This window comes from Oratosquilla oratoria, chromosome 28 (assembly GCF_046742065.1).
Source record: "Oratosquilla oratoria isolate Oo_2021 chromosome 28, ASM4674206v1, whole genome shotgun sequence".
Classification (NCBI taxonomy): Eukaryota; Metazoa; Arthropoda; class Malacostraca; order Stomatopoda; family Squillidae; genus Oratosquilla; species Oratosquilla oratoria.
Window position 1 is genome coordinate 5159756 of NC_134804.1, and position 10188 is coordinate 5169943.

General features: G+C 37.4%; 1 protein-coding gene across 2 annotated transcripts; it reads right to left on the reverse strand.

Annotated features, from left to right (window-relative positions):
• Positions 1–5135: 5135 nt before the first annotated feature.
• LOC143040232 (uncharacterized) lies at positions 5136–9526 on the reverse strand. 2 transcript variants are annotated; one of them, XM_076210944.1, is made up of 6 exons: positions 8673–9526; positions 8415–8501; positions 8143–8229; positions 7864–7950; positions 7632–7715; positions 5136–7359 (listed from the first exon to the last, which is right to left on the reverse strand). In XM_076210944.1, the coding sequence occupies exons 1-6, from the start codon at positions 8785–8787 to the stop codon at positions 6731–6733; spliced, it is 1089 nt and encodes a 362-aa protein (XP_076067059.1). In that variant the 5' UTR covers positions 8788–9526; the 3' UTR covers positions 5136–6730. The 2 variants fall into 2 exon arrangements, with proteins under 2 accessions (XP_076067059.1, XP_076067060.1); XM_076210945.1 differs by lacking the exon at positions 8143–8229.
• Between the last annotated feature and the right edge of the window lie 662 nt (positions 9527–10188).

The following is a 10188-nucleotide window of genomic DNA, read 5'->3' on the forward strand; positions in this document are numbered from 1 at the left end:
TGATCTTCCTTGTCTGAATCCGAATTGTCTTGGGTTTAATATGTCATTGTCTTCCAGATGTTTTACCCATCTATTCTTGATTATTTTCTCACAAATTTTGGCAATGGTGCTTGTTAGTGATACTGGCCTATAGTTGGTGGGTTCTTCTTTGTTTCCTCCTTTGTGTATTGGTACAATGTTAGCGTTTTTCCAGTCCTCGGGTATCTTTCCTTCTTTGAGTGAGCTGTTTATTAAGATGTGTATTTTGTCTGTTAGTTCTTCTTTGCACTCCTTTAGAATCCAATTTGCAATACCGTCCGGGCCATGTGATTTTCTGACATCCAGCCTTGATAAATGTTCTGATATTTCCTTTAGTGATGCTGTAAACTCATTCATGAGGGGAGATTTCTTGTTTTTGTCTATGTCACAATTCGGTATTTTCTCTCTGGTGAAAACAGATTTAAAGTGATTGTTCATGACTTCGGCCATCTCTAAATCTTCTGTGTATTCTATGTTTCCTTGGCATAGTTTCACCAATTCCTGTTTGTTTTTAAGTTTACCATTCACATACCGATAGAATAGTTTGGGTTGCTCTTTGCATTTGTCTATAATATCCTTCTCATGGTTCCTTTTCTCCTCTCTTCTCACATTAACATACTCATTTCTATAGTTAACATAAATTTGCCATTTGCTTTGTTTTTTGTCTTTTCTCCACTTTTTCCAAGCTTTGTCCCTTCTGTCTTTTGCCTCACTGCATCTTTTGTTGAACCAACATTTAATGTACTCTCTCTCTCGCTTTTGTCTTGGTACATGCCTGTTTACCCCTTCATTGTAGTTTTCCATCAATATATTCCATTTCTCTTCCACTGCTGTTTCTTCCCTGTAAAATATTTCCCAGTTTGCATTCCGGAAGAATGTCTTTAGTTTTGTAAAGTCTGTTTTGTTGTACCTCAGTCTTCCTTTCCTATGCTTTTCGTTCCTCTCTATGTCTATTTCTTCCTTTAGTATAGTTTCGATGAGTACATGGTCACTCTTTCCAATTGGTGTCTCATACTGGACTTTATGCACTATTTCAGGCTCTGTTGTAAATATTAGATCTAGTTTCGATGGCTCTTCATTATTTCTGTACCTTGTGTTTTCATGGACCCATTGGGTCATTGTGTACTCCATGGTCATATCTAGCAGTACATTGCCCCACGAGTCATCTCCTCCTTGCACTGTCATGCTGTCCCAACAAATTTCTTTGCAATTGAAGTCCCCCATAACTACCAGATTACCCTTACCCATTAATATCTCATTGAGTGATTTTCTTGTGTCATCTAGCATTTTTTTATGTTCAATTTCTTTCCAAGCGCTTGTTTTTGGAGGCACATAAGTCACCACAAACTTTCTACTTTTCATATTCTTGCCTTCGACTTTTATCATGATCAATTCAGCATTACCTTTGCCCTCTGCAATTTTTGTCACCTTTAGGTCTTTCTTGGCCAAGAACATGATTCCCCCTCCCTGTTTCTTGTCCCTGTTTTTTATCCAGTAGTTGTATAAACCTTGTCCGATAACAGTGGATGGTATTTCACCTCTTAGTTTAGTCTCTACAATTCCCATTATGTCTGGTTTTGCTTCTAACAGATAATCATTGAGTTCGTTCAGTCCCGAAATTAGTCCGTCAATGTTGGTATAGGCCACTTTTAATTTTCTTCCTTCTCCCTGGTTTCTTCTTCCCTTGTTTTGTTCGTTTTGAAGCGCCATTGTCTTAATCTCAAGTCTATTACTCTCCACTGGAATTCTTTGCATTCTGTCTCTGATCTTTTCAAGTTTTTTTCCTTTGCTTCTTCTCTTAGCGCCCTTTCTTTTTCTAATTCCTCAGTACTCATTTCTCTTTTTATCCATATCTTATTGTATTTTTCACTCTTTGCCAAGTTACCTACTTTTTCAAATATGTCTTCTACTACCACTTGTGACCTTAGTTTTATCTTTAGAGGTCGATTCCTATCCTTAGTATAGCGACCAATTCTGTAAGTCTCTTCTAAGTCTGTGCCTGAATCACTATCTCCCCCCTGAATTTCATTAAGGATTTCTACTGCTGTCTCTTTTTCTTCTTTTTCTCTCATGTACCTCGCCAATCCTTGTTTTTCTTTAAGCCCATAAACCACAATACATTTCTTCCTATCTACTGTGTCCCTGACCCAATTTGCTTTTTCGTTAATCACTTGAATGATTGTGTCTTTTGCATTATCTTGCATTTGCTGCTTGACTATTTCTTTGAAAGCAATTTCTTTATTTTCAATATTTTCTTTCCACTTCTTAATTTCCTGGATACTGTCCCCACCTAAGTTTTCTTCGATCTTTTGTGTCAATTCTTGGAATTTGTTGTTCACTTCCTGCTTTAGATTTTCGCTATTATTATCATTAGTTTTCTTCTTTTCATTATCATTCTTCAGTTCATTTATGTCTCTTTTCATTTCTTTAATTTCGTTTGTAAGATCCAAGTTAGCTTTTTTCAGGTCAGAAATTTCATGGTTAGTCTTAGATAAACAATCAATTAAACCAATGACCTCTTTTCTTAAGTCCATGATTTCATTTTCCCACCGAGTCCTATTTTTGCTCATCTCTCTCTCTATCTCTAATAATCTACTTAAGTTCTTTCTTTCGTACTTACCAAACCCTAAGAAATCATTGTCGTAACACGTGGTGCTTTGTTTATTGTTTACATCGCGGTTCAGTGGATTGCCTCCAGATGGCTCTGATTCGCAACTGGCTTTCGAGTCGTTTTCATTCATTTTTGCTAATTTCGAGTTAACACAATTAACTAGCACTGCATAGATACCATTTCGGGCACTCACGTTCACTCCCCACGTGTGTGTGTGTGTGTGTGTGTGTGTGTGTCTGTGTGTGTGTGTGTATTCACTTGGTCTTTGGATCACGTGTTGGACTCGTGATCGACAGCTATTTCCCTCCTGGAAGAGAGCTCAGAGCTCGTAGGTCCGATCTATGGGTAATGCTATGACCTTGCACACACACACACCCCCAACTCCCCGCCCACGAGAGTTGGAGTAACACCCCTCAGCGCTGCGATACTGATATATTATTTCAGCCCCGGGCGAGGATCGAACCCGGACCTCCGTAGTGGCAGGCCAGAGCTCTAACCACAGCGCCATGAGAGGTGTGTTATGTGTGTGTGTGTGTGTGTGTGTGTGTGTGTGTGTGTGTGTGTGTGTGTGTGTGTGTGTGTGTGTGTGTGTGTGTGTGTGTGTGTGTGTGTGTGTGTGTGTGTGTGTGTGTGTGTGTGTGTGTGTGTGTGCGTCCTTTTCTCCATTTTCTTGTCAATGAATTTAACTTTTTTTAATAAGAAGAAATCAAGTATTTTTTTTCTTTTCCCTAATTTCTTCATTATTCCAACATTGACTAAATATGTATATTTATATCAAGATAGACAAATAGTTTGAAAAATACAAAAATGATAAAACAAAAGCAAACAAGTTCATAAGAATTGAGTAATACCAACAACAACAAAAAAGTGTCCTGAACTTGAAAGAGGGTGACGCTGCCAAAGCGCCAATGGTCGCGGCGGGTGACGCTTAACAGGTTAACAGAAATATTTAATAAGTCGGTAGACACTGGCTTTATGTCTATTGTTTGGGGGCAGGCAAACGTTGTTCCTGTTTTCAAAAAGGGAGATATATCGTCTATATGCAACTACAGGCCAATTATAGGTAAAATGCTTGAATCAATAATAGTTGATAGAATCAGAGATCACATCGAGAGACATAATTTGATTCGTGACCCAAAGTATGGTTTCTCCAAGGGTAAATCATGTGTGCCTAATATTCTATCTTTTCTCACTAAAGTATATAAGGCGTCAGATAACAATGATAGTTACAATGTTATTTACATTGACTTTAGCAAAGCGTTCGACAAGGTGCCCAGGGACTACTAAATAAATAAATGGTGTAAAATCCAAATGGGGGTGAGTTTCTTGTGGAATTCCCCAGGGCTCGGTTATGGGTCCCTTGTTGTTCATTATGTACATAAACGACTTGGACAATGGGATTAATAGCAGTGTTAGTAAGTTTACGGACGGCACTAAAATAGGACGCTCAATTACTGTAGGTCAGGAGACGAAGCCGAGATTCTGCAGGATGATCTTAACAAATTGTTCACATGGTCGGTGAAATGGCAAATGAACTTCAATATCTTAAGGTGCAGCGTGTTAAACGTAGGGCTACACAACCCCGAAAATAGATATAGCTTAGATAACACGTTTTTAGAGAAAAATGAGTGCGAGAGAGACTTGGGAATTCTAGTGAGTCCTGACCTTGTATCCAGGAAACAGTGCATTAAAGCCAGGAATAAAGCTAACAAAGCATTAGGTTTCATTGCTAGGACGGTTACAAATAGAAGTGCAGAGGTAATGATCAAACTCTATCTAGCGTTAAACCCATCCTTGATTATGTGGTACAGTTTTGGTCTCAGTCTTATAGAATGGACATCAGTTCACTAGAATCAGTGCGGAGGAGAATGGCCAAAATTATACATGAGCTTAGAAATTTACCTTACGAAGAGAGGCTTAAGCACCTTAACTCAAGATCGAGAGAATACAAGGTCAACTCACGCGCATGTTGTGACGTCATCAGAAGTGGAGCCCACAGAGAAAAATGTGAAAACGTAAGTGAAAATGTTAGTTAAAAGAGAAAACGTACAGGCACCACAGAGTTTCTGGGAGACTTACCTATTTCATGTTCTGCAACCGTTAAAATGGGGGTTCCATTTTGGAAAAATATTCTTGTGGTTTATTTTTGACATATTTAATAAAGAAATTTAAAAGTTAATCTTTGTGTAGAGGGCAAACAAGTATCCAAGTCTATGAATCCATTTACCACAAACAATTATCTTTGTCTATGAAGAAAACGATTTGCCAAACTTAAAGGATATGGCATGAATTATCGATGATATGAGGATTACCTGCTGAAGAATAACATGCCACTGGCCAACTCTCATTGCTGTGAACACTTGTTACAGCTACTGAATACCCCTATATCATACTATATTACTAATTAAAGAATAAACATTGTAGATAACAAGAAAAAAACTTTAACACTAAAATTATTTTGGAATTTACATTGCATACCAAGGTTCGAATTGAATAAAATGCAAAAGTCATTTCAGATTTTATTTCACTTCACCAATTTACATAATTTATTTTTCACTTTTCTCGGCGAGTTCGATAAGTTCCTGTTTAAAACTCGCAACCGAAAATACAGTCTGCATTTAACAAAAAACTTTATGATATCACTTGGTAGGTTCACATATTTGCATATTTCTGTGCACACTTTGGATGTGGAGTTTACCTCATCCTTTAAGAATTTGTCTCCGTGGTAACAATTAAACAATTTTTCCATATGCTGCAGTGCTTTGAAAAAATCTACTGATGGTGACTTTAATCCATTCTCTATTTGACATATGAAATCTACCCAGGTCTCCTTTTCTATCATTTCACTGGCAAGAAAGTTGTACTGAGGGAACTTCTTAGCAATGAAACCCCCAACATACCTCAGTGCTTCAATCTCAATACAGTTCTCTAGAGTGTCTTTGGACTCTTCTAAGGTAATATCATCCCCTTCACCCTCTTCATCCACGTCTTCAAAGTCTAGCGTTGCAAAAAGCATAGAGGACACCATTAGTTCAGAGTTTAAATCTGAATTACCAGACGACTGCTTTTCTGGACTTTCATCAGAAAAGGATGATCCTGTTAAATTTATGTCATTATTTACACACTGAACATTATGGTGCCCTCCAAACAACTTGTTGACTCTGCCCACAAGGAAAGATCTTAATCTATGCTTAAAGTGCACAGGGGATGGATGTTGATGTGCAATGCCCATTTGTCTAATACAGCCAAAAAAGTGTTCAAGTCCATTTTGATTAAGCCTGTAAGTCATGATATATTTAACATTATATCGCTGACTTATCATTGCAAATAAGCTGCTTAAAGAGGTACATGATAAAACGATCCCTTTTGAAATGGATAGAGGCTATCCTTTTCTCCAACCCGCATGTTTTTGGCTGTAGTCAGCATTTCTGAAAGAATTTGAATTTGGTACTCCAAATGAATGCCATATGTAGCTCTTGCTTTTTTTATGTCATTTGGTGTTCTAGAATTGAATAGATCAAACCAAGAATCAACTAATGAAATAAAACTGCTCGTGTCCTGCCAATCTTTGCTCTTAAGAAGATTTTGTTGACCAAAATACTGCAAAGATTTTGCAACTGTGTTTGACATAAGCTGAGCAGCTAATTTTACATTCATTCTGCTTACTCCTTTAACATCTAAGTGCTTGTATGATATTTTATGGGCTGTCTTTAGATCTGATTCACTTCTCATCACAAGCTCTCGAACACTGCCGCTAGTGATGTTCCTGAAGGGACTGTTGAGAGTGAAACCATGGTCAAAAAAGTTGTTTCTTAAGAGTTTAAGTAAATGAGGAGCATCAGCAAACACATAAATTTGCCTATCTGGATGAGCTGGATTTTGGAAGCTAGTATTATTTATATCAATGCCTAAATTGTTTCACAGTTTAACATTGGTGGGGCCAAGATCATTAACCATTGCTACTATTATCATTCCAGCGTCTTCTAATTTAACTATAAGATCAAATAATACAGCTTTTGACATGTCGGTATCGAAGTTATAGTAGACAAGCTGTTTCCAGTTGCTGGTTAGAGCCCTGATCATAACACACTGAACTTTGTGTTATGGAGCATACACAGTATCTGTAGCTTTATCATAAGACCACTCTTGAGATACACTTGTCTCATCAAAGGACAAAACACAAAGCCTCTCAAACTCTGACATAATATCAGCTTTATGTCTTAAAACGTGCACTATTGATGTTAATGGACCAGGTTCAACATTAAGTTTACCTACCCACCGATTAATAGTGGCTATTGATGGCAAAGGGATTATGTTTTTGTTTCTTAGATAACAATAAGCATTAGTGCTCAAACTTCTTAAATTGACAGCTTGACTTAGATCTTCATGGCTCCACTTTGCTACATTGCGTTTGCCTTCAAATAGTGATTTAATTTGACTATCTGAAAAGTGAGCTCTTAATTTCTCTTTTATATCAGATGTAACAGTGGCACTATCACTTTTAATGTTACCTTGAAGAAGAATAATAAGCTCCTGATATTTTCTGTTTTCAATAAGAAGTTTATCCCTTTCCATACGAACAACAGCAAGCTGCTGTTTTAATGCATGTATGGTGTCATGCAAGAACACAGTATGTGTCATCTCACATGTATCCAAAAACTTCCTTTTTCTCAGGATGATGCCTTCCTCTTCATGTGTAGGATCTCTTCTACTACTATCTTCTGGGTGTTCTGAAAAGATTTTAACAGTTAATTTCCTATTGTAAGCCTTTATTGGGAATGAAGAAAAGGGGGGAAGGGTGCGATGAGAGAGAAAAGTGGGAAGGGAAAGATTTTAGGTGGGGCATGAGGAGTTGCAGGTAAGTAGGTATAGGACATTTCTTAGAATCTGCAGAAGCTTCAAGAAAAAAATTAGGACATTTGTTTGCAAAGTATAACTAACTATATTAAGGGAAAATTATTCTAATAACACTTGTACAAATGTGGTAAATTGTACTGCTTACCTTTAGCATCAAAAATGTTGTGTATTGGTAGCCATGGCTCAGAGATCACAATCTGCTCTCCACCTGCAGTCGAGACGTGGGATGCTGCCAAAAAAAAATAAATAAATAAATAACTGCTTACAATTTTGCAATAGTATGTATAGGGAAAGCTCCTAGCATTACGAGATTGCTTTACGTCACTGACTTTGAATCACATGTTTTTTCATTGCACAGATAAATCTTGCATACTAACCTCTGCTATTGGAAGACCTGGTGTAAGTAGGCTGACTTGCATCAGAGATCACAATCTGCTCTCCACCTGCAGTCGAGACGTGGGATGCTGAAAAAAAAAAAAATAATAATAAATTAATTAATTAATTAATTAATTAATTAAATAGATAAATAAAAATAACTGCTTACAATTTTGCAATAGTATATATAGGGAAAGCCCCTAGCATTACGAGATTACTTTTCGTCACTGACTTTGAATCACATATTTTTTTCATTGCGCAGATAAATCTTGCATACTAACCTCTGCTATTGGAAGACCTGGTGTGGGTTGGCTGACTTGCATCAGGGATCACAATCTGCTCTCCACCTGCAGTCGAGACGTGGGATGCTGCATAAAAAAAAAAATAATAAATAAATAAATAAATAAATAAATAAATAAATAAATAAAAATAACTGCTTACAATTTTGCAATAGTATATATAGGGAAAGCCCCTAGCATTACGAGATTACTTTTCGTCACTGACTTTGAATCACATATTTTTTTCATTGCACAGATAAATCTTGCATACTAACCTCTGCTATTGGAAGACCTGGTGTGGGTTGGCTGACTTGCATCAGAGATCACAATCTGCTCTCCACCTGCAGTCGAGACGTGGGATGCTGCAAAATATAGATTTCTTACTATACCGACATCGCATTTCCTTATTTCAATTATATAAGTTAATGTGCCACCTAACCTAACCTAACCTAACCTAACCATAATAAAACAATATACAGCTAATAACAAGGAAAATCGTGACCTAATGGCAATGTTTTGCGAGATGTACTCACCATAGTAGAGTGTTGGCACTGCTCCAGGTTTAAATTTCTTTTGGGATGTAGGAACGGGAATGCCAAGTAACTCGTACTTCAAATGTCGCTGGAATGCATTTGCTTGAAAGTGCATATGTAAGAATTGGCTGGATTAAATCTTTCGCTCGTTTGCAAAACGTAGTCCACTTATTTCTCACATATTCATCCTTTGGAAATCTATGGTAAGTTATATCAGACCCTTTCACATGTGTTTTTCTGCACCCGGAAACTGCACAATGGGACGGTATAGTTATTTTAGTTACGCATAAATATTATAAAAGAAAACGGAGACACGTTCCCGACTCCAGCCACACCTGGACTGAGGCCGGAATTTCTACGAACCCTGGGCCAGGTACTTCTAGTGACGTCACTGCGCAAACGACCTAATTATTGGTTAGCTGTTGAGTAGACCTTGTATTCTCTCGATCTTGCCTTAACTCACACTCTCTGGAAAGACGCAGAGTGAATGGTGATCTAATGAAGGTGTTCAAGTGGTTCAAATGCTTTAAAAAAAAAAGGTGACGCAATGAAGGTCATCGTATTAAGACAACAGTGCAGGACTCACAGTAATGGAATTAATTTGGACAAACCTAGATTTCAGAAGGAAATAGGTAAGAATTGGTTTACTAATAGGGTGGTCAACGAATGGAATAGACTTAGTAACCATGTAGTGAGCGCTGAAACTATCGGTTGTTTTAAGAAACGGTTAGACAACTTTATGGATGGAGATAACAGGTGGTAATGGACTAGTGTAGGCTTTATGGTCTCTTGCAGTGAACAGAAAAAAGTGCCACCCATTGCGGAAGGCACCAACACTTGTAGGAAGTGCACTGTAAAGGAGCCCAAATAACTAAGTGCAATTTGCTGACAAGACATTTTTCTTCTTACTTTTTTCCAGCAATGACAAAAAGCGATAATACTTTTTTTCCCAAGGACAAGAGAACAACAAAGCCCTTGTTGTGATTATAAGAAAGCATTATAGATAACGTGTATAGAGTGCACACAAACCACACGCAACCGTGCAACTTGTAGTAAAACATGCAGGGTTTCCTCTACCATGGATGCATAGTATCATGTACAATACATAGTTCCCTGCAAAAAAGAAAAGAAAAAAAAATCAATTCTAAGAAACTACTGTTCCAAGAGCTTGATGAGAAAATGATAGTTTCTTGTGGGCGATAACTAGCACTTCCATTCTTAAGATTGGTATTTGGCCGAAAAGGTGGAGTCGCAGAGGTTGAGAAGGATCATTTTCTGGAGGGTAGTAAAATGGAGGAGAGCAGAATTTATAAATTATCAATATTCTACTTTGAGTGGATGAAAGAAGCAATGTGATATTATCCACCACTTAAGAAAATATATGAGGCTTTATGAAGCTCTTCGGGATTCACGTAGCCACAGAGAAGAAAAAAGACAAGATGAAATTGGGTCCCTTTATTAAGGATGCACAGAAAACGTTATCTTTATCATTACATGGAGCACATAAAGAAATTTT

What these genes read in the sequence shown, in the direction of transcription:
- LOC143040232 (XM_076210944.1), bottom strand. Translation starts at nt 8,787, where the DNA reads ATGCACTTTCAAGCAAATGCATTCCAGCGACATTTGAAGTACGAGTTA. An exon ending in AGTGCCAACACTCTACTATG is followed by an intron (nt 8,502 to 8,672) that starts GTGAGTACATCT and finishes TATATTTTGCAG; the next exon opens with CATCCCACGTCTCGACTGCA. An exon ending in CAGGTCTTCCAATAGCAGAG is followed by an intron (nt 8,230 to 8,414) that starts GTTAGTATGCAA and finishes TTTTTTATGCAG; the next exon opens with CATCCCACGTCTCGACTGCA.